Here is a 27,540-nt window from a genome sequence, read left to right on the forward strand (position 1 = left end):
CTTCTTCCCAGCGCCCGGAGGTTTCCGTCCCTCCCACACACAGCGCTTGGAGCAAGATGGGAGGGAGGTGCCTGCTTGCTGCCTCTTGCTGGTGTGTGGGAGCCCAGGTGAACACTGGGTGGTGCGGAAAGCCACCAGCCTGGTGTGGGAAGGCCATTTGCTAAGCGCCAGGTGGGCCCGGGTGCGGGCTGGGTGGGCAGCCTGGCTCGCGGCGTCAGGGGCAAGCTGTCCAGGCAGCAGTGGGCTGAGAACTGCCGGCATTACCTGTCATTTGCTCGCGTGGTCCTCAGTGAATCAAAGTTTGCATGTCCGCGACCGCCGCCATCATCAGAGCTTGTGGGACCACTGGTGGCTCCGTGCGGCACTTTCGGGTTAACCAGCATCCAGGTGCACTGAGCCTTGGTCTTAAGCGGCTCCAGCCCCATGCATGCCACAGAGAAGGAGCGAAGCGCGTTCCCTGCCCGGCATCCTGAGCCCCACTGGACCTTCTGGCAGGGTGAGGGTCTGGGCCCTGAAGCAGGGAGGCCCAGGGTCTCAGGACGCTTAAGACACTCTGCTTTGCTTTGCCGTATTTCAAAACATTGAGGTGAAGTTGCCATTTACATAAAATTAACCACTTAAAGGTCAGCAGTGTGGTGCACGTAACACATTGGCCACACGCACAACCGGCATCTCTACCTAATTCCAGATACTTTCATCACCCGCCAGAGAACCTTCTGGACCTGTGAGCCGTCACGCCCGCTCTCCCTGTTCCTGCCAGCAGCCCCGAGAGCCGTCCACCTTCTCCCTGCCCAGCGTCTCTGTGGGTTTCCCTGTTCTGGACGTTCCAGAGGTGGCATCGCAGGACTGGTGCCCTCTGTGTCTGGCGGGTTCACTGGGCATCAGGTTCTCAAGGCTCATCTGAGTGTCGGGGCCTCGCTCCTCTTTGCAGCTGTGTAATGCTCATGGGTGAGCACACCTGGTCTGTTCATCTGGGCTGTCCCCACCTCTGGGCTGCTGCAAACGTTCTGGTGCAAGCACACCCAGGTCCCCGTTTCCCGCTCTCCCGGGTCTACGTGCAGACGTGGAGTTGCGGGGTCATGTGGTCATCCGTCTACACTGAACATTTCGAGGAACCCCCAGACAGTCTCCACGTGGCCACATCATTCTGATGCATAGCAGACGAGCCCGAAAGAGGAGCTTAGTTCGATAGGGTTCTTGGCTTTGCCCAGGAAAGAATTCAAGGGCGAGTCAGAGGTGGAAGGAAACAGCTTTACTTCAGAGGTGGGGTTACAGCTGTGGCTGCTCCCGCAGGGCAGGGCTTCCACAGACAGCAGCCCGGGGCAGCTCTGCAGTCTCATTTATAGCCACTGTTTGTTTTTTTTTTAAAAGACAGAATATTACTCTATTGCCCAGGCTGGAGTGCAGTGGTACGGTCTCAGCTCACTGCAACATCTGCCTCCCGGGTTCAAGCAATTCTCCTGCCTCAGCCTCCCTAGTAGCTGGGACTACAGGTGCCTGCCACGCCAGGCTAATTTTTGTATTTTTGGCACAGACGGGGTTTCACCATGTTGGCCAGGCTGGTCTCAAACTCCTGACTTCAGGTGATCCGCCTGCCTTGGCCTCCCAGAGTGCTGGGATTACAGGTGTGAGCCACTGTATCCGGCCAGAAATGTCAAATTTTGATGAAGTCCAATTTATTTTCTGTGTTGTTGCTGGTGCTGTTGGTGTCATATCCAAGAAATCACTGCCAAATCCAATGTCCTTAAGATTTTCCCAGGTTTTATTCTGAGTCTTACAGTTTTAGCTCTTACATTTAGGTGTTTCATCCTATGTTTTTTGGGTTAATTTTTGTGTATGCTGTTAGGTAAGGGGCCAGCTTCATTCATTATTTTGCATGTGGAGATAAAGCTTTCCCAGTACCATTTGCTGAAAAGACTGTCCTCTTCCCATTGAATGGTCTCAGAGCCTTTGTCGGAAGGTACCAGGCCACGTGTGGGACAATTTTTTGGGTCATTCTCGTCGGAAGGTACCTGGTTGTTCTCGTTGGAAGGTGCCTGGTTGTTCTTGTCGGAAGGCACCTGGTCGTCCTCGTTGGAAGGTACCTGGCTGCGTGTGGGACGATTTCTTGGGTCGTTGTTGTCAGAAGGTACCTGGTTGCATGTGTGGAATGATTTCTCGGGTTGTTCTCGTCGGAAGGTACTGGTTGTTCTCGTCGGAAGGTACGTGGCCGTGTGTGGGATGATTTCTCGGGTTGTTCTCATTGGAAGGTACGTGGCTGCATGTGGGACGATTTCTCGGGTCATTTTCGTCGGAAGGTACCTGGTTGTTCTTGTCGGAAGGTACCTGGTCGTTCTCATTGGACGGTACCTGGCCGCGTGTGGGACGATTTCTCGGGTTGTTCTCCTCGGATGGTACCTGGCCGCGTGGGGGACAATTTCTCGGGTTGTTCTCGTCAGATGGTACCTGGCCGCATGGGGGACGATTTCTCGGGTTGTTTTTGTTGGAAGGTACCTGGCTGCGTGTGGGACGATTTCTCGGGTTGTTCTTGTTGGAAGGTACATGGCTGCGTGTGGGACGATTTCTTGGGTCGTTGTTGTCAGAAGGTACCTGGTTGCATGTGTGGAATGATTTCTCGGGTTGTTCTCATCGGATGGTACCTGGCCGCGTGTGGGACGATTTCTCGGGCTGTTCTCGTTGGAAGGTATGTGGCTGCGTGTGGGACGATTTCTCGGGCTGTTCTCGTCAGAGGATACGTGGCTGCATGTTCGATGATTTCTCGGGTTGTTCTAGTCAGAGGGTACCTGGCTGCGTGTGTGGGACGATTTCTGGGGTTGTTCTTGTCGGATGGTACCTGGCCGCGTGGGGTACGATTTCTCAGGTTGTTCTCGTCGGATGGTACCTGGCTGCGTGTGGGACGATTTCTTGGGTTGTTCTCATCAGATGGTACGTGGCCACGTGTGGGACGATTTCTTGGGCTGTTCTCGTTGGAAGGTACGTGGCTGCGTGTGGGACGATTTCTCGGGCTGTTCTCGTCAGAGGGTACCTGGCCGCATGTGTGGGACGATTTCTCGGGTTGTTCTCATTGGAAGGTACCTGGCCACGTGTGTGGGACGATTTCTTGGGTTGTTCTCGTTGGATGGTACTTGGCCACATGTGGGACGATTTCTCTGGCCGTTCTCGTCGGAAGGTACCTAGCCGTGTGTAGGACGATTTCTCGGGTTCTTGTCAGACGGTAGCTGGCCGCATGTGGGATGATTTCTCGGGTTGTTCTCATCGGACAGTACCTGGCCGTGTGTGTGGGACGATTTCTTGTGTTGTTCTCATTGGACGGTACCTGGCCGCATGTGGGACGATTTCTTGGGTGGTTACTGTGCCCCGTTTATCTCTAGGTCTCCATGCTGCTGTGACACTGTTTTGACGAGGGAGCTTTCTTTTCTGCCACTGTGGGCCAGCTGCCGCCGTCTGTGGTATTCTTGTGTGTTGCTGATCTAAAGCTCCAAAGCCGCCATTCTCCCAAACCTTCCTGCTCAGATGAGGACCTGGGCAGTCTGAGACCTCCAAGCTGCAGTGAGAATGGCTGAGGGCCTGACCCAGCCAGGGAGGCTGCTCTGGGGACTCCAGGGTGCCTCTCCCTTCCCCCAGGCCCACAGTTGACCCAGCAGACCCACACTGAGGGCCTGGTGCGGGACCGGGGCAGCTTGGTGTCAGGGCGCAGAGCAGGCCCTGGAGAGCCAGGGGGTTGCCGTGTGGGTGCTGGCACTGGTTGCTAGTGTAAAGGCCCCACGGCCCTGATCACACAGGGGCCCCAGACATTTGGGGGAGATGGGCTCAGTGTGGTGAGGCCTTGGGACTATCTGCCAAAGACTGATGAGGTGAGGGGAACCCAGCCTTGGAAGGGTCAGGTGTGACGGACTCTGGGTCTGCAGAGGGTGCAGGCTCCACTCCAGCCGAGGCTGTCACAACCCGACCTCAGGTCACCTGTCCGCCCCAGGTGAGTGGACGTCTCTGGGAACCTGGATCCAGAGACTGGACCCCCACCATTAGGGCTCCTCTGCCTGCTGGCTGAGGGGGTCTCCCTGAGCAGGGCTGGACACTCACGGGTCAGAGCCAAGGGCTCCATGGAGTGGGTCCTCGGGGCCCCCAGCTGGGTCCAGGGGCCCCCCTATTTTTGTGACCTTGGTGGGGTACCCAGAGGTGGTAGCAGACCTGCCTTCCACAGTGACAGGCCCCCGAGGCTGGCCGAGATGGGGAGGGCAGATCACACCATGACTCCCACCCCCTGAGCACCCCTTCAGATGCCCAGGCCTCCGCCCCCAGGGGACTTCCTGACCACAGGCATCGGCCTGACACGTGTGGGGGCCACTGGCCCCATTGCCCCACACCGGCAGGTGGGACCCTCTGTCACACAGAACACAGGCAGCCGGGGGCTGGGCGTCTCGCACAGACTCTGTGGAGAGTTCAGACGTGAGGGAAGAAGCTGACATGCCCGATGGGAGGGCTGAGGGCCGTGATTCCGTTTATATGAAGCGTCCCGAACAGGGACCCACAGAGGCGTGAAATGGATTCCCTGGGGCTAAGGGCTCTGTCTGGAAGATGGAAATGGGCTGGATGGAGGGGAGGTGGATGCACGGCCTTGGAAGTGCACTCCACACCACAAACTGTTCGCTTAATGACGGCCCTGGTCCACTTCATGCTGTGTGACTTGACCCCACATGCCCTGTGACCCCGCCCCCAGGTCCCCTGGGAAGTCACAGCTGCCATCCCCAACGGAGGATGAGGGTGTCTGCTCCAGGGCTCTTGCAGGCCCTTCCCGTGGTCCCAGGACAGTGCTGCGGAGTCTCTGGGCTGTGGGTCCCATGAACGGGGTGCCCAGTCACTCCTGCTGTGGGCTCCTGCCCTGCCCCCCTTGACCAGGACCTGCAGCCCCACTATGGGGTCCCCGGGAGACCAGTGGTACACAGCTGCCCTGGGACAAGAGGAGCCTGGAGCTGGGTGAAGGAGCCCGGGAGGAGGGGCTGTGGGATGCGGGACCCACTACGGGGAGGACAGCCGCACGGGAGGGTTCCGGGCAGGGGGCATGGAGGGCTGTTGGCTCCTCAGGTCTCCCCCTTGCAGAGGCTGGGCAGGGGCACCCCGTGGCACCAGCCTTTCCTAGGCGATGGATCCCTCGGGTTCCCACAACTGCCGCTGCCTGAGATGTCTGCCCCTGAGCTGTGCCACAGGGCTGGGCCCCACCAACAGCAGAGTCCCTGGGACAGCCCCCCGGGAAGGGCCGCCCAGGCCCCTGTGGCCGACAGCTCCGCGTGGTCGCTCCGGCAGACTTGCTGGCTCCTGGCGCGTCCCTCTGAGGCCCTGTCTGTCCCTCCACAGACACAGGGCGCCCTGTTTCCCTGGGAGCTGGAACACGGGCCCTCTGTTGGCACCTGGGCTGGCTGCCCCCCGGGCAGGCCGAGGGGGGGCTCCACACAGACCCACACTGTGCCCACCGCAGCCGGCCTCCTCGGCCTGAACCACCGTGTTGTCCCCGCTGGGGCCCCCCACAGTGGCTCAGCCGTGGGCATCATGGCTCCAGGTGCCGTGGATGGAGGCAGGGGGAAGGGGTGGGTGGGGGAACCGCCCCCCAGGCTGGGGGAGAGGGGAGGGCCTCTGTCCTATGGTGGGGCCCACTTCTGACTTCTCCCGGGACCCAGCCTCACAGCGTCCTGGGTGGGGGACATTGCCCCAGAGCTTTGCCTCCTTCCAGCAGGGCTGGCACCCCCACTCATTCCCATTTACTCCAAGTATTGCTGCAGCAGACACTGGAAGGGTCGCCAAGCAAAGCACCACCCATTCACCTCTCCATCAAGCTCCTGCTCGGTCACCCGCTGCCCCAGCATCAGAGTGTGGGCTGGGGGCACGGCCACCGCCAAGGGGAGGGAGGTACAAGAACTTCTTCATTTAAACAGTGTGTTTTCGAGTAAGCTGGTAAATGGTATAATAGGAAAAGTAGAAGAATATGCCATAGCTATGGCTTAAGAATAAGAAAAATGTGCAGTAGACGCTGTTTGTCCGACGATGATGAAAGTGTGCACGGCCGGCTGTCCTCCGATTGAGGGGCCTTGTCAAGGCCTCACAGGCAGCGAGGTCACAGCCTGGTGGAGGGTCTGGGTGTGCGCTGTGTCCATCTGCACCTCACAGACACCAGTCACGGGGGGATGAAACCGGGCCAAGAACACACGTGTGCACAGGCTGTGTGCCCTTGTGTGTGCCTGCATGTGTGGGATGCGTGTAGGCTGTGGCGGGGGTGGAGATGAGGGATAGGACAGAAAATGGCCCGTCCAACCCCACATCCTGGCCGGGCGTGTCCAGGTCCCTGTGGGGCGAGGGTTCGGCTGCCCCAGACGTGACAGGGACTCAGCTCTGAGGGTCAGGACCTGGCTGGGAACACACCATTGAGGAGGGAACAGAAACCAGTCCCTGGGACGCTAGAGACCCCAAGAGCTACCTGGCTGGGTCTATGGTCAGGGCTGTAGTGGAAGGTGTCAGGATGGCCATTGTCTCAACTCCTGTGGGCGGCACAGCCCCAGGCTGGGCCTCTGGGAGGAGGGTGGGACGGATGGGAGATCAGAGCCCCCTGAGAAGGCTGGCGCCTGGGACGAGGGTTGGCCTGGATGTGGGGCCCCAGGTGGGCAGGGCCTGGGAGCCGCCACAGTGTGTGACAGCAGACCCCACCCTGGACCCCCGTGCTGGGGGCTGGGTCCCACCGCTCTCCTCTCCACGTCTCTCTTGGCGATGCCCAGCTTGGGCTGGGCGCAGGGAAGGGCAGACGTTGCTGAGCCGCCGAGGGGCTGGGTCTTGGCCTTTATTTCTGGTGCACGTCTAGAGGGGCCCGGGCAGAGGCCACCCACGGTCCCTGAAGTAGGGCCTCAGCTCCTCCAGGCTGAGCGGAGGGAAGTAGGCTCCGATCCTCTTCCGCACCCACCACTTGCCCTCGGCAGCGTGCCTGCCCCCAGGACGGCTGAACTTGTACCTGTAGTGCTCTCCTCGGACCCACCTGCAAGGGGGCACGTGTCAGCCCAGGGCCTGCTGGGACTCCCGGCCCCCCACCCGGCTCCTCAGCCTGCTGCTGAGCTGCAGCTGCTCACAGGGGTCCCCCACGGACAGAGGGGCTGCATGAGGAGCCCCCACCCTGAGCACAGGCCGACCCCCAGCAGACCCCGGGCAGGGCAACTGTTCCAGTCGGCACCCTCAGCAGTGAACAGCGCAGCAAGGGGGAAGGGCGGACGCGGGGCAGCTCCGGGAGAGGAGACCCAGCAGGGCCCACTTGGCAGAGGGACCGGCCCGGGGAAGGCCAGGAGCTTCAAGGGTGGCACTGAGCAGGCCCGAGACCGTTCACAAGGCCCCAGTTTGAGCCCCAAGTGTCCCCCGCCTGGGAAGGTGGGGAGAGGAACCTACTGCTCATGGTGTGGCGTCTCCACCATCAGGCCAGTCCTGGCGCAAGGTGCCTGGGGGCTTCGGTCCACAGGGCAGTCCGAGGCTGTGAGGGAGCCAGGCCGGGACCTGTTTCCTGAGGGCGCAGCCTCTGCTTCCCAGAGCTTCAGGCCCTTCCCTGCCTGAGTCGTGCAGATGCTGGCTGGCTGCTCTCCTCTGTCATGCCCGAGTGGCATGAAGGCCCCCACCCCCATCTCCCCTGGAGCGGGGCAGCGGGCAGGTCTCTCTGCTGAGCCCTGTGTCAGGTCCCGCCTGACCCCTGGTGACCAGGCCTGGTTTAGGCCATACTGGGTCTTGGTCCCCGGCTGGCAAGCCCTCACTGGACTCCCAGAGGACTGGGCATTTTCTCCTGGGGGTGGGACGAAGCCCCCTCATGTCCAGGGTTGCTCGGCTGCCCCGGAGGAGGAGGCGCCAGGCGGAGTTGTCACCGTCACAAGCTCCCGGCCCTCCAGGCCCCTTCGCAGTTGTGCAGCAGGAGCGGAAGCTTCTCAGCCCACAGGGCGGCTGCTGCCTGGCTGGGATCCATGGCAGAGCTGGGCCCCAGCTGCCCGGTGGGTGTGATGGTGCAGCCATAACAGGACCCTCTCATGGCCCCTGGAATGAGCCCAGGCAGGTGCCAGAGGCTTCACGCTGCACCAGGGCCCGGTACCGACTGTCTGGGCTGCTGTCATTATTTGGGGCTTCTGGTGACCTGTACACAGCTGTGCCCTGGGGGCTGGGGGTGGAGACCTTGGGCCATGCCCCTTAGGCTGGCAGGGTAAGGGCCTTTGGGTCCGCCCGGCTCCTCCTGGCTTTGAGTCTCTTTGGGTCTGGGTGTGTGATGGATGATGATTCTTCTCTCCCCAAGTCTGAATTACGCCAGGAAAACCGGGAAGACAGAGACCCTCTGGGTGGAGGAGGGTCCCTGAGGCGCCTGATGGGAGAGAGGGATCAGCAGCTCCAAGAGGAGTGGGGTCGGGCCTTTGGAAAACCTCCCGGGCAGCCAAGACTGAGGGTGATGCTGGCAGTTGGTGGCTCCCGTCCACTCCAGGAGGGCACTGCCCACTGCCCTGGGCCCCAGGGGTCTTTCCTGGACCCCTTGGGCCTGAGGCTGCCATGGTTTTCCTTGGCTATATGGACGGCAGCGGCCAGCATGGGGACTGAGGCCAGGTGGTGCCAGGCAGAGAAGTCACACTGGACCCCCGAGGTCGACCTCTGAGCAGCTCAGCAGCAGACTGAAGGGACGGGCTGGGGTGCGGCCGTGAGGGTGCTGGGCTGTGCGGGCAGCATGGTCCCTGCACACTCTCCTGGGCCTTGCTAGGGCAATGCAGTCCCCAGGCAGGCCCACCCTCTCCCAAACCCTGCATTTAGTGAGGCTGGGAGGGTGGGGATCCTGGGAAGGCCTCCTGCAGTGGGATTGCCCATCTTTCCCAAATTCCTGCTCTTGCTTTCTGCTTCTTCCCAGGACAGGGTCAAGGCCTAGGGGGCCCAGGGCCTGGTCTCTGACATCAAGAGCTGGAACTGCAGTTTGGAAAGGGTTTTGGAAAGGGTCAGAACCCTCTGTGCCAACTGGCAGGTTGGTGGGAAGGGGCCCCAGGCCCCAGCGGCCTGAAGGGTTGCATTTCATTCCTGCAGACAAAGTACCCGAGAAGGCCATGGCACCGCCCCGGAGGGCTTGAGAGTGTTGAAAATAGGGGATCTCCCAGCCCTTTTGAAATAGACCCTACAGGCAACAGCTGGGCATCTTGCACAGCTATAGTAGGGATCCCAGCCAGGGCCTGACACTGAGGCCACAGACACGGGTCCCATCCACGCCCGCACCCCCGTGTCCTTCCACACCACCCCCCGACCTTCGGCCTCCTTGTGTGATTTCAAGAATGAGTGGAACCCTGCGGCACGTACCCGCGGGGCAGGCGATTCTCATGCCAATTCTCAGGTTCCGCCAGGTCGTGTGATGGAGGCTTCCTTCCTCCTTGTCGCTGACCAGCGTCTGCGGTGTGAGCACACCCTAGTTTGTGCGGTCGCTCTCTTGTGGAAGGACAGCTGAGCTCTTTGCAGTTTTTGTCTATTACAGCTGCCGTAAACCTCTGCACGGGTGTCTGCGTGAACCTGGGTTTCAACTCTCTGGCTTAAACGTCCATGGAAGCAGCTGCTGAGTCCACTGCAACTTCGGGTGTCGTTTTTGAGGAGCCATTTTACCCTCCCAGCAACGGCCGAGTGACTCGATTTCTCGGTATCTTTGCCGGCATGTGGGGTTCGTGCTACTTTTATTCCAGCCGTTTTGATGGGTGTGCAGTGGTGTCTCGGGATGGGGGTGAGTGGTGTCACGGGATGGGTGTGAGTGGTGTCTCGGGATGGGTGTGCAGTGGTGTCACGGGATGGGTGTGTGATGTGTCACGGGATGGGTGTGTGATGTCACGGGATGGGTGTGAGTGGTGTCACGGGTTGGGTGTGTGATGTGTCTCGGGATGGGTGTGAGTGGTGTCACGGGTTGGGTGTGTGATGTCACGGGATGGGTGTGCAGTGATGGCACCGGATGGGTGTGCAGTGGTGTCATGGTGGTTTTTGCTTCTGTAATGACAGGCATTTCTCCTGAGCTTATCTGCCATCTGTGCACCTTCTTTGGTGAAATGTCTCTTTCTGTCTGTGCTCATTTTCTAATAAGATTATTTTAGTATTAAGTTATGAAACTTCTTTACATATTCCAGATTTTAGACTATTGTCAGATACGTGGCTTGCAAATATTTTCTGTCTGTAGCTTAAAAATTATCTTTGTTCTCTTAACAGGGTCTTTTTATGGAGCAAATGCTTTTAATTTTAATGAATTTCAATTAATCAATTTTTCCTTTTACAGATCATCTTTTTAGTATTAAGTATAATGACTCTGCCTGGCCCTAGATCCCAAAGATTTTCTTCTATTTTTTCCTGAAAGTTTTTTTTTTTTTTTTGAGATGGGCTCTGGCTCTGTTGCCCAGGCTGGAGTGCGGTGGTGTGATCTCGGCTCACTGCAACCTCTGCCTCCCAGGCCTAAGTGATCCTCCCACCTCAGCCTCCCGAGTAGCTGGGACTACAGGCATGTGCCACCAGGCCCTGCTAATTTTTTGTGTTTTTAGTAGAGACGGGGTTTTGCCACGTTGCTCAGGCTGGTCTCAAACTCCTGAGCTCAAGCAATCTGCCCACCTTGGCCTCCCAAAGTGCTGGGATTACAGGTGTGGGCCACCATGCCTGGCCCTCAAAGTTGATTGTCTTATGCTTTACGTTGAAGTCCAGGATCCGTTTTGAGTTATTTTTGTGTGGGGTGAGACGTGGGTCGAAGATTTTGTTTTTGTCCATGGAATTGCTTTTGCGCTTTTGTAAAAAAAACTCATCTGGGCATGTTTGTTTGGGTGTATTTGTGGGTTCTCTGTTGTGTTCCATGGAATTGCATGTCTGTCCCTCTGTCAATACCACACTGTGTTGACTGCTGTAGTTCTATGTCTTGAAACTGGGTAGATTGATTCGTTCCACCTTGTTCTCTTTCAAAATGGTTTTAGCTATTTTCGCTCCTTTACATTTCCATAGAAAACTTGGGATGACTTGTCCTTACCCATTAACACATCTTGCTGGGTTTTTTAAAATAGGAATTGCATTAAACCTGTCCATCAATCTGGAAGGACCTGTCATCTCCACGTTGTTGTGTCTTGTAACCCACGAACGCGGCCGTGTCTCTAGGTGTGTGCTGACGTCTTTCAGCAGCACTGCTGAGTTTTCAGCATGTAAGTTCTGTGCATGTTTTGTCAGGTTTATACCTAAGTATTTCGCTTTTTGGAGTGGTTTTAAGTGGTTCTGCGTATGTAATTTAGGTGTCTGTGTGTTCATTGCTAGCGTACAGGAATACTATTGAATCATTTAGGTTGATCTTGTGTCTTCTGACTTTGCTGAACTCACTTATTTTTTCTTTTGAGATGGAGTTTCACTCTGTCGCCCAGGCTGGAGTGCAGTGATGCAATCTCAGCTCACTGTAACCTCTGCCTCCCCGGTTCAAGCAATTCTCCTACCTCAGCCTCCTGAGTAGCTGGGATTACAGGCATGTGTCACCACGGCTGGCTAATTTGAATTTTTTTTTTAGTAGAGACGGGGTTTCTCTATGTTAGTCAGGCTGATCTTGAACTCCCAACCTCAGGTGATTGGCCTGCCTTGGCCTCCCACAGTGCTGGGATTGCAGGTGTGAGCCGCTGCGCCCGGCCTCGCTTCATAATTCTAGGAGTGTTTTTGGTGGATGCCTTGGGATTTCCTACAAAGACAACGACATCATCTGTAAACAGGCAGTTTCGTTTCTTCCTTTGTGATCGACATGCCTTTTCTTTCCTTGTGCTGCATACTGCAGTGCCCAGTGCTTCCAGCACCATGCCGGATCCGATGGTTAGAGCAGGCGTCCTTTCTTGTTCCGGATCTGAATGGTGAAGGGTGATTCCTTCCCCTCGAGGAGAATGCTGGCTGCAGGGCTTGTACAGATGCTCTTTATCCAGCGGAGGAAGTTCCTCTCCTTCTCTGTTTTTCCAAGTTTAAATCATGAATAGATGTTAAACTTGTCAAGGGCCTTCCCCACACTGACAGATGTGATCGTGTGAGTTATCTTCGGTAGCTGGTAACATGTGGATCTCATCAACTGATTCTCAAATACGGAACCAACCTTCATCCCTGGAATAATCCCTACTTGGTCATGGTGTAGAATTCTTTGTTATATATTGCCAAATTCTATTTAGTAATTTTTTTTTTTGAGGCAGAGTCTCACTCTGTTGCCGAGGCTGGAGTGCAGTGGCACCATCTCTGCTTACTGCAACCTCCACCTGCTGAGTAGCTGGGATTATAGGCACCCACCACCATGCCTGGCTAATTTTTGTATTTTTAGCAAAGACGGGGTTTCACCATGTTGGCCAGGCTGGTCTTGAACTCCTGACCTCAGGTGATCTGCTCGCCTCGGCCTCCCAAAGTGTTGGGATTACAAGTGTGAGCCACTGTGCCCACTCTATTTAGTAATATTTTGTTAAAAAATTTTGTGTCTATATCACTGAGGGATATTGGCTTGTAATATTATTTTCTTGTATTATCTTTGTGTGGTTTTGGTATCAGAGAACCACTAGCTTCATAAAATAAATTGAGGCTGGGTACAGTGGCTCATGCTTGTAATCCCAGCACTTTGGGAGGCTGAGGTGGGAGGACTGCCTGAGCCCAGGAGTTTGGGACCAGCCAGGGCACCATGGCAAGATCCTGTCTCTACAAAAACTAAAAAAATTAGTGAGGCGTGGTGGTGTGGGCCTGTGGTCCCAGCTACCTGGGAGGCTGAGGCAGGAGGATAATTTGAGCTCAGGAGGTCGAGGCTGCAGTGAGCCATGTTTGTGCCATTGCACTCCAGCCTGGGTGACAGAGTGAGAACCTGTCTCAAAAAATAAATAAATAAAACATAAATTGATGCTTTTCCTTCAATTTTCTGGGAAATTAATCTTAGAATTCTCCAGTGAAACCATCTGAGCCTGGATATTTCTTTTTGGAGTTTAAAATTACAAATTCAATTTCTAGTTATAGGGCTATTTAAATTATTATTTCATACCAGGTGAGTTGTGGTAGTTTGTGTTTTTTGAGAAATTGGTCTATTTCGTCCAAGTTATAAAATTTATGTATGTAGATGTTTGTCGTAGTCACTTATTATCCTTTTCAGATTGCAGGGTCTGTAATGATATCTCTTTTTCGTTTCGAGACAGAATCCTGTGGTGTCGCCCAGGCTGGAGTGCAGTGCTGCAGTCTCGGCTCGAGCAATTCTCGTGTTTCAGCCTCCCAAGTAGCTGGGACTACAGGCACCCGCCACCATGCCCAGCAAAGTTTTTGTATTTTTAATAGAGACCGGGTTTCACAATGTTGGCCATGCTGGTCTTGAATTCCTGAGTTCAGGTGATCCACCCGCCTTGGCCTCCCAAAGTGCAGTGATTTCAGGCATGAGCCACCACACCCAACCTCTTTTTTCATTTTTGATATTGGCAATTGTATCTTCTCCTTTCGTTATTCTTACTAGAGGGTTGCTGATTTTATTGGTCTTTTAAAAGAACCATCTCTTTGTTTCAATAAGTTTCTCTATTGTTTGTTTTCAGTTTCATTTTCTGCTTTTTACTATTTTCTTACTGCTCCTTGCTTTAAATTTTTTCCTAGTTATTAATGTGATCTTGAGCTAGATTATTATTTTTTAAGCGATGGGGTCTTCCTGTGCTGCCTGATGGCAAGAGGCTGGTGTTAACGTCCTGGGTTCACACAGTCCTCCCACCTCAGCCTCCCGAGTAGGTGGGACTACAGATGCATCCACGGCACCCAGCTGACGTCAGATTATTGATTTAAGAGCCTTCCTCTTTTCTAACCTCTCACGTCTCTTTTCTAATGTATGCATTTGGTGCTTTCTCTCTCATCACTAGTTTAACTACATCCCAGAAAATGTGACAGGTCATTCAGTGCAATGGGTGGCATATTCTATAAACATCATTAGGCCCTGCCTGTCGATGATGGTGCCCCTTTATGTTCTTGCTGAATTTCCATCTAGTTATTCTATCTACTGTTGAGAGAAGGGTGTTGAAACATCCAGCCGTAATTGTTGATTTGTCGAGCTCTCCTTTCAGTTCTTTTTCTTCACGTTTTGCAGATCTGTGCTTAGTGCACACACTTAGGATTGCTATGTCTGTTTGGCAGGTTGATTCTTTTCTCATTGTCCGTCTTTGTCTCCAATAATTTTTGCACTGAGGCCTACTTTGAGGTTAATACAATGTATCCTTGATTTTCATTAATAGTCACCTATTTTTTTCTATCCTTTTACGTTCAACCTGCCTATACAGAGGGTCCCTAACTTATGAGAGTTCCACTGACAGTTTTTCAGCTTTACAATGGTGAGAGGGATACGCACTTGGTAGAAACCACACTGTGAATGCCCAGACAACCATCCTGTTTTCACTTTCATACAGTATTCAGTAAATGACATATTCAACACTGTATATAAACAGGCCTGTGCTAGGTGATTTTGCCCAGTGTAGTCAATTGTACGTGTTCTGAGCACGTTTAAGGTAGTAGGCTAGGCTGAGCTACGACGGATGTTTGGTAGGTGTACTAAACGCATTTTTGACTTACATTTTCAACTTATGCTGCATTTATCAGGGCATAAGCTCATTATGCATATATTTAAATTACTATCTTTTTTTTTTTTTTTTTTTTTGAGATAGGGTCTTGTTGTGTCACCCAGGCTGGAGTGCAGTGGCATGTCTTGGGTCCCTGTAGCCTCAGCTTCCCGAGTAGCTGGGATTACAGGCATGCACCACCATGCCTGGCTAATTGTTGTATTTTTAGTAAAGAGAGGGTTTTGCCATGATGGCCAGGCTGATTTTGAACTCCTGACTTCAAGTGATACACCTGCCTCAGCTCCCAAAGTGCTGACATTACAGGAGTGAGCCACTGCACCTGGCCAATCTTTATCTCTTAATTGGCTTATTTAGACCATTTACATTGAATATAAAGTCCGTCATTTTACTTCTTCCCATCTGTTCTGTTTCTGATTTGTTTTTCCCAACCTGCTTTCCTATGGGTTATGTAAGTGTTTTAGAATTCCATTTTGATTTGTCAATAGTGTGTTCCAATGTATCTCTTAGTATAGGTTGTTTTTTACGGGCTGTTCTTGGCACATAACTTACAGTCTACTGATGTCATTTTACCACTTCAAGTTAAGTATAGAAACCTCACCTCTATGTCCATTTGCCCTCATCCATTTATAGTTATCTTAACTACTTCCTCTACATAAACTTTGAACTACTTCAGACAGTTTTATAGCCTTTGCTTAACCATCCAACATGATTGGAACTCAAGAGAAGGAACGTCTATTGTATTTACCCATGTCTTTTCTTTTTTCTTTTGAGATTGAGTCTCGCTCTGTTGCCCAGGCTGGAGGGCAATGGTGTGATCTCGGCTCACTGCAACCTCTGCCTCCCAGGTTCAAGCAATTCTCCTGCTCAGCTTCCTGAGTAGCTGGGATTACAGGCGTGTGGCACCATACTCGCTCATTTTTTATTTTTGTAGAGACGAGACTTCACCATGTTGGCCAGGCTGGCAATGTTTTATTATCTCTGGTTTTTAGAAATTTGACTTTGATGTGTTTAGGTTTGAATTTCTTTGGGTTTTTCCTGTTTAGGGTTTGCTCAGTTTATTGACTCGGTAGGTTTGTCCGTTTTGCCAAATTTGGGAAGTTTTCAGTTCTTATTTCTCCAAGTACATTTTCAGCCCTAAAGCTCACTCTCTCTTCCTCCTAGGACTCTGATGACATGAATTCTGGATCTTTTGTTACAGTCTCAGTCCCACAGATCCCTGGGGCTCTTGCTGATTTTCCCCGTCTATGTCCTCTCACTTGTTCCCACTGGGTACTTTCTATGTTTAAGTTTATTGATTCTTTCCTCTGTCCTTGCCATTCAGATGTCGAGTGTTTTGTGTCAGTTATATTTTTCACTTCTAAACTTTTCATTTGGTTCTTTAAAAAACCTATTTCTTTGCTGAGGCTGTATTTTTTATCAGTTGTGTTCATAATTGCTTACTGCATGCGTTTTCGACGGCTGCATTCACATCTCTGTGAAGTCACTCTAATACCTCTCTCATCTTGGTGCTATCATCTGTCGACTGCCCTTTTTCACCAGTTCAATGTCTTCCTGTTTCCTGCTGTGATAAGTAATTTTTCCACTGAAAACTGAACATTTTGTGTATTAGGAGATTTTGGATCTTATTTAAACCTTCTGCTTTAGATGACTTCTTCTGACCTCATGCTGGTAGAGCCAGGGGTATTGCCTTGCTCCTGCCAGGTTGGGGTAAAACTCCAGTGGACGCATTGGGGGTATTCCTTGTTGTTTCTGGGTAGGGTGGGAGTCGTGGCTCTGCACTAGGCCTCCATGACTATGGCGGGGGTGGCGGCCTAGTCACTGCTGGCTGGGTGGTGGTGAAGGTCCTGACTTTCTGGTAGCTATTACGTAATACCACTCTGGAGGGGAGGAGCCCTTCAGTACTGCCAGGGGTTGGGGGAGTCCAGGCTCCTCCTGTGGTCTCCACTGATACCACAGAAGCGGGGGGTCCTTCCTGCCCACTTGGATGAAAATCTCAGCTTCCTATTTGGCCTCCTCTGGTAGCACCCCAGTGAGCCGTTTGGAGGAGAGTCCAGGCTCCCTACTCCATACCTTGCTGGTGTGGGTGGGGCCATGGTTTTTTCTGTGGTGTTGCCTGGAGTGGTGATTATTTTCTGTAAATTTCCTGTCTTGCTAGGCTGCTCTTTTCTGGCCCTTTAGTCAGAGAGAGCAGATTTTTGTTGAGGTGTTTCTTGTCTGCATCTGCTGGCATTACTCGGTTTCCAGTTTCCTCACCTCCAAGTCTAGAAAATGAGGCTGAAAGCAATCCTAGGCGATCACCGCCATTTTGGGGCTGTGGCTCCGTCCCGAGGGCCCTGCTGGTGGCTCTCTTCTCTCACCTTCAGTCTTCCTGTTTTATGTATAACGTCCAGGGATCTTGGTTGCACTTAGTGGGAGGAACAGGGATAAGTGTCTGCTCCATCTTCCAGTTTTAAAGTCGATGATGAACTAAATGCAGGCCCACGGTTAGCCACAGCCTGTCATGGTACCACCTGCTCCAGCTGCCAAACACGTGTATCATGGAGACGGGAGAGATGTGCCGTGTGGCAGTGTTCAATAATGTTTTCCCTAAATGTTAACTCATTACTGGTTCGTATAAAATAGTTATTGCTTTTCACACTTGGTTTTCACAGTATCCATCCTTTCAGGTAGACTTTGGGACTCATGGATGGACCTGAAGCTGCTCTGACATGATTACTTTTTCCAGCACCTCCTGGCTGAGAAACAGATGATCCGACTGTGCGCTTGGCCAGAAGAGGCTTCCGTCACGACCTGACGATGGCAAACCTTCCTCTGGGCCAGCTCCAGGGTCCCCAGGCACCGAGGAGGCTGCGATCTGGGGTGGGGGCTGGGGGGCTCTGAAGGCTGCTGAGACGGGGCAGTAACAGAGAAGACCCGTATTGAGCCTGGAAGGACGAGCTCTGGGGCCTGGTCCCCAGTGAGCCAGCGGAACGGCCGCCTGTCCAGCCTCCAAGGTCTCAGGCTCCCAGGGCTGCTGGTGGCCACATGGCAGGCAAGTCACCTGGGGCTTGATGCTGATTCACAGGAAGGTGGCCCTGAGGGCGCCAACTAGGAGGGCGGCCACCCCACCGCAGGCTCTGGGATGGAGACTCCCCTGGACTGCCTGAGGCCGGGCCCAGGAGGAGGGACCCCATCGCCCCCCTGCCCCAGCTCCCTGTGATACCCGTGCTGGGGAAGCAGCCCTGGAAGCATCGCTTGGCCAGGAGCACCTGCCTGGGCTGCCAGACTCGGGCCCAGCTGCTCTACTGCCTCTGTGGACCTCGGCGCCCCTCCCATCCCTGCCCTCCAGCTCCTTGGCTGGGGCCTTCAGGCAGCTGTGAGCAACTCTAGAGGGTGCAGCTGTCCCAGCTCCCAAGTGTTCTTGGAGGGAAAATCCAGAGCTGTGTTTTCGGTCAGAATCGGCGGCTGATGGCGCAGGGGAGGGGTGGGCAGTCCAGACTCTGCTCTGTTCCTGCTACCTCCAGGGGGCTGCTCAATCCCAACCATGTGGAGCAGGGGATACAAACGCTTGTCAGAGTGGCCGCCCCAGGTCTGGTCACGTGGACGTCTCCAGTCCTCCATGCTCTGCCCCACCCTGGACCCCACCCCACACTGTCCTCAGATCCCCTCCCGTACCCCAGTGGGGCCCCATCCCTGCCTCCTGCTCCTCTTCTGAAGGCCCCAGCTCTCCCCAAAACCTTGTCCTCTGGTCACAATGCTCAGGGTCCTTAGTGTCTCCCTGTGCACCCCAGCTCCCCTGCGTGGAGTCTGGAAAGTCATCCCTGGTATGGAGAGGAGGGTGACTTCCCCCATGGCTACCACCTCTGGCTCCTCAGAATCTGACCCTGCGGGGCTCCCTCCTTGGAATGTCACCAGGTCACTGGCCGGAGTGGGCCAGGCTGCAGGGCCCACAGGGCTCTCACTGCACAGGGCCCACAGGGCTCTCACTGCAGTCCCCTGCCCAGTTCACCATGGACCCCTGGGGCTCCTGGAGTGAGGGCCCTGCCTGTCCTTCTTGCCTCTCCAGGCCAGGAGCAGAGGTGGCACCTGGAGGACACCTCAACAAAGCTGTGAGCCCCCGTCACCCTGCCCAGAGCAGCTGTCCTGGGCTCCTCTCACCACGGCTGGTTTGGTTTGAGGTGGGCTATGAGGCAGGGGTGGGACCGGCCTTGATGCCAAGGCTGATGTGGGGTGGGGGGCCCTTTTTGCTCCCAGCAGGCCCCACCTCCTGCCTCTGCGGGAGGGAAGGGGCGCTTCCTGTGAGCAGGTGGGGGTGCGGGTACAGGTGGTGGGATCCCAGCAGACACCTGGATTTGGGGGAGACCCCTGAGCAGCGGCAGGGAGGGCGTCCTACCTGGGTGGGGGCCTGCCCGCGAAGGGGTTGTGTGCCAGCAGGGACAAGGCCTCGGCATCGCTGGCCAGGAGCTTGCCAGCCAGGTGGATGATCCAGTCGTTGTGCTCGTATGTCTGGGAGGAGAGGTCGGGCTGGAGACGGCTGTGCCACTCGCTGTCCAGGCACAGCCCCTCCAGACGCTCGGCTGTGCCCTCCACTCCCTCCTGAGGCTTTCCTGGACGTGTGTTCCCTGGGCAGCCGCACTCCACTTCTTTGGCTGGGGTCCCCTTAAGGGGCTGCCTGCTTCGCGTGCTCCTTGTAGCCCTGACCACTCATTCCCATGTCGGCCGCTGGCTTTGCTCCCCTGGCCGGGTGCCTTGGAGCCTGTCCACTCCAGCACCCTCTGTCTGGGCCTTGCCTCCCTGAGGCTCAGTTTTCTGGTGGCTGAGACAGGACCGGGAGGACAGAAACAGCAGCTCTGTCCATGGGTGCCTCTGCTAACCCCAGCCCTGGGGATTCCTTCTTTCCTGTTCGCTGAGACAGGGTCTGGTTCGCTGAGACAGGGTCTGGCTCTGTCCCCCAGACTGGAATGCAACGCTGCCATCATTTGAGGCTGCAACAGTTGGGCTCAATCGATCCTTCCTCCTCCCGCGTAGCTGAAACCACAGGCGCCACCCTCAGCTGCTGGCTAACTTTTGTATTTTTCGTAGATACAGTGTCTCGCTATGGCACCCAGGCTGGGATTCCTGGCATGAGACACTACCTGGCAGACCCTGGGGGATGGTGGGGCTGGGCTTCCACATGAGGCCCCTCCTAAGGCTGGGCCTGGATGTCGTGTGGGCTCAGTTCTCAGCTCAGGCAGGGTCCCATCTCCCCCAGCCTCCCTCCCCACCAGCCCCTTCAGTGGGCGTTCTAGAAACCTGCCATCTGCAGGCAGAAGAGGGTGGGGTCCACGCGCCCGCCAGGGACCGTCCCCCACCTGGAAGGCCGCAAACCACATCAGCCAGTCCAGGCGGTAGTGGTACGGGGAGATGAGGCAGGGCCGTCTGCTGGGGTCACCTGGCTTGCACTTGAACTCGTAGTCCTCCCACACGGTGTCGGGGGCGCTGGCGTTGGAGCTGGCTGTGCCCTGCAGGATCACCTCCGCCCGCTCCTTGGTGATGCTGCCGGGAGACCGAGGCAGGCCAGGCCCACGTCACACACCGGCTGGGCTGAGTGGGGTGCATGGGGGGGGGGGTTCCCGAACTGTCCATCCTGGCCCAGGTGGAGGGCTACAGCCTCCACCTGCCTCCCGGTCAGGGGCTACTGAGAGGCTGGGTGGGGCTGAGGAGAACTTTTGGGAACTGTGGCCCCAGGGGCTCATTCGAGAACACGTTCTCTGCCCCTGAAGACCCAGCTGCAGCCGGCATGTGCCCCATGCCCCTCGGCAGCTCAGGGTGGACACGAGGGGGACAGAGGCCAAGGGGCTGGCCCCAGGGCAGGGAGGGTGCCTGTGTTCAGGTGGCACTACCCGGCATTCCCACGCAGGGGGTTGGGGCCTGGTGGCCTCTCCCTTACGCCCCCAGTAGGCATTCCAGGGCTGCAGCCCACCTGCCTGGTGACCTCGGGCCCTGCCCCTTTGCCTCATGGGACCAGGATGGAGGAGACCTGCGTGTCCAGGCCCGCTCATGGGGACAGCACGGCCTGTGCCTGGGTCAGGCTGGGGTGGGGCAGGGGACACTTGGGGTCATGGGGGCCTGCACTCTAACCCCGCCTGAATGTGGCTGGTCAGGGCTGAGTCTCCCCATATACCCAGCTCCAGGGGACGGGGACCCCAGGCTCATACCTTCCGAAGGCCCCGTAAGTGTTGACGATGTGAAGAGAGTTGAAGTGGGTGTTCATGACCTGCCTGGAGCTCAGCAAGTTGAGGACCACGGGCACGCTGAGCCAGGCCAGCAGGACGCCCAGCGAGACGTTGGCTGCACGCCGCACCACGGAGCCTGGCAGGGGAGTGACATCTTCCAGGTGGGGCTCCCAGCTGCCCCGTGGCCTGTCCCCGGGGAGACCCCAGCTGCTGCTCCCTAAGGGTCAGCTGTCCTGGGTCCCAGGGACGGAGCAGCACCCGACCTCACACACCTTGTTCCTGGCACGCTGCACAGCAGACAGCGCTGACTCTCCTCCTACCCTGGCGTCCCCAACCCACACGGGTACGCTGACTCTCCTCCTACCCTGGCGTCCCCAACCCACACGGGCAGGCTGTGGGGCTGGCATCACCCGACTTTCTCATGCCCTTGGGCACTGGGGCAGGGCCCCCCAGCTAAGCCACCTACCGAATCTGGGCTTGGGCCGGGCCCCTCGGATGTCCCTCTGCATCTGCAGAACTCGGTCCTTCAGGCTGCCCGGCCCAGAGGGGAACAAGAATCCCAGGGTGGCGTCATCAAAGCAGGCTAGGCTGGGCACCATAGTCAGCCAGTTCAGGAAGCTGAGGTTCCCGCTGATGATGAGGACGGCCTGTGGAGACGCCGCAGCTGAGCCTCGTGCAGGGGCTCGTGTGGGGCCCCTGGGTGGCTGGCGCCTCTCTTCCCAGAGCGGGGGGGGGGGGGGGCGGGCTGCACCCAGCTCTGCCCTTGTCCCTCGGGCCCAGCATCACAACTGAAACCCAGCTGTGCCTTCATGGAGGGGACAGCAGATGCCTCAGCGGTGCCTTCCAGCAGGTGCTTCCAGAACATTCCTCCCTTGACTGCACGTTTCTGTGCAGGTTCTGTCCCTTGCTTTAGTGATCCGCAAGGCGGGGGCTGGACCAGACCACCAGACCCTGTGCCCTCCTGGAACTCCTCACCTTCAGAGGGCGCCTGCCGGGGTCATGCCCGGGGAAGGCTGCTGCGTGATCTGCAAGGCGGGGGCTGGACCAGACCACCAGACCCTGTGCCCTCCTGGAACTCCTCACCTTCAGAGGGCGCCTGCCGGGGTCATGCCCGGGGAAGGCTGCTGCGTCCAAACAGAGGAGGCTGTGCTTGGAGAGTGGGTACCGGGGACGCCCCTCAGCCGACGGGTGACACGGACAACAGGGGCCATCAGTAACGCCCCCAATCCAAAATACGAAATGCAAGGAAGTGAGACACAGACACCGGACCCTGTGCCACAGAGATGAACAGCAGGAGAGGGGAGGGGTTGCATGCAGGGCTGGCTGAGCAGCACGGCTGGGAGAGCTCCAAGGAAAGACTCAGCAGCAGTGAGTAAACCTGCGGCAGGAAAGGCAGACCGCGGCAGGAGGGACTCAGAGGGACCCGCTTCTGGACATCCCCACTGGCCAGCGATCGTTAGGTGACGAAACTGGAGATTGAGCTGCTGTCCCTGCAGCTCCGTCGGGTGATATCACAGGTGTGCTGCCAAACCTCACCCCTGCCGTTGCCGCGGAGGCATCAGGGGCGGCCTGCGTGGCCAGTCGCCCCGCATGGGTGATGGTCTGCAGCTGAGCCGGTGGACCCTGGGCCGGCAGGACCCGGGCGTGGCTTCCTCAGACAGCTCCGTCAGCCAGAGTTGATGCATCAAAGCCCAGCCTTAATCCCCGTAACTCAGGAGGAAGGTTGAGGGCAGGGACACCGATGTCTAATGAAGATTAAGGGACTCGTGAGGGCAGCCACAATCAGTTTTATGGGCAGTGATGGTGTTTTATGAACTGTGCATTCATGGCTCTCCCTGGGTGAATTGGGAAAAATAGCTTTCCTGGTTCTGAGCCCCAAAACAGTTATTTCTTATTCTCCACTGTCTACAAGGTTACTAAACCCCTGTGCCAAAAACAGCCCCGCCTCCCCTTGCTGGGGTTAGCCACCTCTGCCACCAGCTCCCCTCTGCCGGTCCAGACCCCCATGCCCTCCGTCCTGAGTGTGACCAGGGCTGGTCTGGGGTGGGGCGGCTGGGAGCCCCTGAGCTCCCGTGACAGGGAGGGTGCAGGGCTGGGCACTGAGGTCTGACCTTTGGGCCCACTCTTGGGGATGCTCTGGAGGAGCCGCCACAGGTGACACTGGAATGTCCTGGTGGGAAAAGTTCGGGTCTTTCTGGCCCTTCCCTGTGGTCAGCCTGACTGGCAGATGGGACCAAAGCGACCTGGGGCACAGCCTGAGCCAGCGCCCGTTCGGATGCTCGGCCACGCCAGAACCATCAGGAGCTTTGAGCAGCACCCAGCCCTGAGCGCCTGCCTGCGTTGGTCAGGGTGGGCCCCGCCTGAGCATATTTCTAAAGCCCCCTTGGGTCATCCTGATGTGGACTCAGTGGGGAACTCTAGCTTCAGGGAACTAGGGCTCCAGAGAGCACAGATCTGGGCATCAGATCCTGTTTCTAAGAAAGCTTTGGGGCTTGGGGCCCTGCTCCGTGCAGAGGCATCCCTAGCTGCGCCCTGTTCAGCTGCTCTGGTGCATCTCTCTCCCTCCATCTGGTCGGCTGTTTTGTTATGAAAACGCAGTTCCGCGTAGAGTGCACGGCCTGAGCGCTCCTGGGGGACCTCGTCTTCCTTGTTTTTCTTCTAGCGTCACTGAGCCATCTCCTCAGAGGGAAATCAATCTTCTCATGGCCCATCTGTGCTCGCCCCCGCCGGCGGAGTCCTCACAAGGCTGTGCGGCCCACAGATGACCCGGCCGGTGGCTGGGAGCGGAGGCGAGGCCCAAGGGGGTCCCCAAGGCCGGCACAGGAAGAGGAGCTTGAGGTGATGGAATCCTGGGCCCAAGAGACGGAGCAGCAGGTGCTCCGAGGCCAACGGCGCATGACCCCAAGAAGGAAGAGTGGCGTCTCTGGATACAGCTTCCTGCCTGTCAGCTGCCACGGAGAACAGGTGGCTTGTGGGGACCCTCCGCCGAAGACACGCCTGCGCTCGCGGGGACCCTCCGCCGAGGACACGACTGCTCGCGGGGACCCTCCACCGAGGACACGCCTGCGCTCACGGGGACCCTCCGCCGAGGACACGCCTGCGCCCACGGGGACACTCCGCCGAGGACACGACTGCTCGCAGGGACTCTCCACCGAGGACACGCCTGCGCCCACGGGGACCCTCCACCGAGGACACGACTGCTCGCGGGGACCCTCCGCCGAGGACACGCCTGCTCGCGGGGACCCTCCGCCGAGGACACGACTGCGCTCAAGGGGACCCTCTGTCGAGGACACGACTGCGCTCGCGGGGACCCTCCGCCGAGGACATGACTGCTCGCGGGGACCCTCCGCCGAGGACACGACTGCGCTCGCGGGGACCCTCCGCCGAGGACACGACTGCGCTCAAGGGGACCCTCTGTCGAGGACACGACTGCGCTCACGGGGACCCTCCGCCGAGGACACGACTGCTCGCGGGGACCCTCCGCCGAGGACACGCCTGCGCTCACGGGGACCCTCCGCCGAGGACACGCCTGCTCGCGGGGACCCTCTGCTGAGGACACGACTGCTCGCGGGGACTCTCCGCCGAGGACACGACTGCGCTCACGGGGACCCTCCGCCGGGGAAATGCGTTGTGTTCCAGGTGGGCACTCTGGTGGGAGTGAACCCAGGTCTCTCTTTGGTGTCACAGAGAGGAGATGAGGGCAGAAGAACATGGAGAACATGGTGGGAGGTAGAGAATCTGCTGAGGTCTAACACGAGTCCATCAGCGTCCACGACAGCAGTGACCCAGAGCCCTGTGCCTGACCCACGGAAACGCATCCAGCCTTGCAAAGGAATCGGAGTTCAGCACGTGCCCCGAAAGGGACAGACCCAGGGTCATGGTGGTCAGGGAGGGAGGCTGCACGGAGGCCGCACATCGTAGGATGCCAGTTGCATGGAACGTCCGAGTCAGGGGAATCCAGAGATGAAGCTCCCAGTGGCTGGTGGAGGCCCGGCGGCAGGTGTGAGGGTCTCCTTTGCCGGGTGTGGGGGGGTATGGGAAGTTCTGGAACCACGTGGAGGCGGTGGTTGCGTCACGCTGTGAACGTACTGGATGCCCCCGAGTTCACTTCAAAAGCATGAACTTTGCGTTATCTGTGTTGTTTCATCACAACCAAAACACAGCTAAGGGCCTGTGAGCCCAACTCTGGGACAGAGCCTCAGGACAGCCGGCTTGTGTGTGGGGGGCTGGCAGGGCCTCCGGGCCTCTGTCTTGAGGGGGCATGGGGTGCAGCCACCACAGGGCAAGGAGCCCTTTGGGCAGGGCGGGGTGAGGTGGGGCCGGACAGCCCCCTGTGAGCAGGCACCTCAGAGGCTCCAGACCTGAGCTCACCCCCTGCCCCTCCCGCCCTGGCGGCCCCGGGCTGCGTCTCCCTGTCCCCAGTGCCCTAGTGGAAGCCGATGGCTCCCGTGGGGTGCTGGCTGGGCGGCCGGGCTCTGCGGTCACTGCTCATGTGCACCTCTCCAGGCAGGCAGCGGCCCCAGGGATCTGCAGAACCCTCCGGAACAGCTGTGTAAACTGCGTGGGAGGAGGGAGGCTGCTCATGCCGCAACTCCCCAACGGAAGGATCACGGGAACCAGGACAGGCTCCAGGGGGGCGGCGCTCAGATGGGAACACGGAACCAGGACGGGCTCCGGGGGATGGTGCTCAGATGGGAACACACGGAACCAGGACGGGCTCCAGGGAGGCGGTGCTCGGAAGTGTCAGGGCACTCGGCTGGCACAGCGCAGCACAGGGGAGGACGCGGCCCCGGCCAGGACACTACAATGTTGGAGGGCGCGGGTCACTCTCAGCCCCACACCATATCATCCCCCAAACACCCTCTGCCCCGTACGCCTGTGGGGGCAAAAGCCCTAGTTCAAGACCCCACACTGCCTGTGAAGGGGCAGGATACATTGCAGCTGGGACTGCCGGCCAACCATCTTGTCTTCCAAGGGGGACGCCAGGCCACGCCGCAGAGCACAGCCACGACCCTGGTGCTTCCACCTCGTCCTGGACACAGTGTGGGGCTGGAGAGGATGACGTGGCCTGACCTCCGAGGCCTGGAAGGGAGGCGCTGCCTGTGCTGGGTCTTTGGGGGTGGTGCTCAGAGTCCCAGGTGCAGTGAGGCCCAGCTCTGTCCCCTCCCCTTCCAGCATCCCCACTGTCCACCGCCACTCACCCCACCAGGCAGCGGACTCCAAAACTGGGCCAGCACCGGCACTAAGGGAACCCGCAGCCTGGCTGTCATGCTTGGGAGGGTCCCTGTCTGCCTGCACCAGGGCCCGTTGGTCCAATTCTCATCTAACTCCCTGGCCAGGTTCCTGCGTTCTGAATAAACAAGAACGTTTTTGAGGCCTCTGGTTCAAGGGTCACCTCCCCATTCCATGTCACGGTAGCTCAGCCCTCAAGTGACTCCCACTTTCTCCATTTACTTAAGTAATTCAGCACCTCGCTTTTCATGAGAGCTTCTCCCAGCCAGCATCAGCTTATCTGGAGAGGGGCAGTGGTGGAACTGGCCAGCACAGCCTGAGGGAGGGACGCTACAGGGTACACGGGCCATGCAAGCGGGAGGTGGGATCCTGAGCACTCCCCACTGCCAGGCAGCCACGGAGCCAAGCAGACCAACACCCCTGCCTGGGCTGTGTGTCCAGGGGTGCCCTTGGACCGGCCTCGGAACCACACCCGAGCCTGGCGTGGGCATCTCTGTGTTCTCCACTGGCAGGGGCAGGCGGGACCCTGGGGCAGCACAGCCCACGCAGGAGGTGTGGGGTGTCAGGGTGACTCCCGGGAGTCTCCAGCCCTGCCCTCCTCCAGCAGCTGGGACCCCAGGACCGCATGGCTGAAGACGGCTCAGGAGTCACCCGTATGCGTGGCCCCACCCAGGTCAGGAATCCTGGGACACACCCCTCCATTCAGGCTGGACACCCCTCCCTGGGTGGCAGTGGGACCCGGGGCTGGCACAGCCGGCCCTGACCCCACGCCTTTGCTCAGCACAACCCTCCTTGTGCGCCCTGTGGGAAGCACATGTGCCCGGGGCTCCGTCTATGACCCTTCCGAGGCTGAGTGGAGAAACAAACCGGGGCACGTGTGGGGCACGTGCGGACCGCGGGCGTCTCGGCACCGAAGAGAAACGAGCGGTGGAGCCTGCAGGAGGTGCGGGAGCCCACGCGCAGCTGTGGAGGGCAGGAAGCCAGTCCGCAAAGGCTGCACGATGCTTCCCACTCTAGGACGTCCGGAAGAGGCAGCACCGTGGAGACGGAGGGTCGGCGGGGCACAGAGAACTTCCAGGGCCACAAGCGACTCTGCATGAAGCTGTGATGGGGACACGCGTCGTCGTCCGTTTGTCGGAGCTTACAGAATGAGCAACACTGCCAATGGCTCTCCTGTCAGCCGGGGACTCTAGTTGGCAACAGTTTATCAGTCCTGACTATCAACTATACAAGGTCCTGGCCAATACAAGGTGCTGAGTGCAGGGAAACTGGGAGGGGGGGATAAGGGAACCTTTGTAGTCTTTGCACAGTTTTTCCAAAAACCTAAAACTGTTCTAAAATAAGTCAATTAATAAAATGAAACAGAGCTGAAACACTGGAGCAAAGGACGCAGGTGGCTTGGGGCGGACAGAGGCGGGCTGGGCGGGCTGAGGACCTCGGGGGGTCATGGTGGCAAAGATGCTGCCCAAACTGAGACCTTCAGTAAGTTAACATGGCTGATAACCACTGAGGAAACGGAGGGTCTTCCTTAT

The 27,540-nt window shown here is 57.3% G+C and overlaps 1 protein-coding gene across 12 annotated transcripts in view; it reads right to left on the reverse strand.

The window, feature by feature from the left end:
* Window positions 1–1,827: 1,827 nt before the first annotated feature.
* LMF1 (lipase maturation factor 1) overlaps window positions 1,828–27,540 on the reverse strand; it is a 131,779-nt gene continuing 106,066 nt past the window's right edge. For 2 of the 12 annotated variants that reach the window (XM_063598176.1, XM_063598175.1), the window contains exons 7-12: window positions 21,243–21,423; window positions 20,759–20,912; window positions 19,993–20,096; window positions 18,955–19,067; window positions 7,417–7,574; window positions 1,828–7,015 (exon numbers count right to left, since the gene is read on the reverse strand). In XM_063598176.1, the coding sequence (XP_063454246.1) occupies window positions 6,841–7,015; window positions 7,417–7,574; window positions 18,955–19,067; window positions 19,993–20,096; window positions 20,759–20,912; window positions 21,243–21,423 (885 nt within the window). In that variant the 3' untranslated portion in view covers window positions 1,828–6,840. Of the gene's footprint in view, window positions 7,016–7,410; window positions 8,366–18,954; window positions 19,590–19,912; window positions 20,097–20,758; window positions 20,913–21,242; window positions 21,424–27,540 lie in introns of those variants that run through there. The other 10 variants (XM_063598174.1, XM_034951650.3, XM_024925938.4 and 7 more) reach the window with 10 other exon arrangements.

The sequence above is a fragment of the Pan paniscus genome, chromosome 18 (genome assembly GCF_029289425.2).
Source record: "Pan paniscus chromosome 18, NHGRI_mPanPan1-v2.0_pri, whole genome shotgun sequence".
Lineage (NCBI taxonomy): Eukaryota > Metazoa > Chordata > Mammalia > Primates > Hominidae > Pan > Pan paniscus.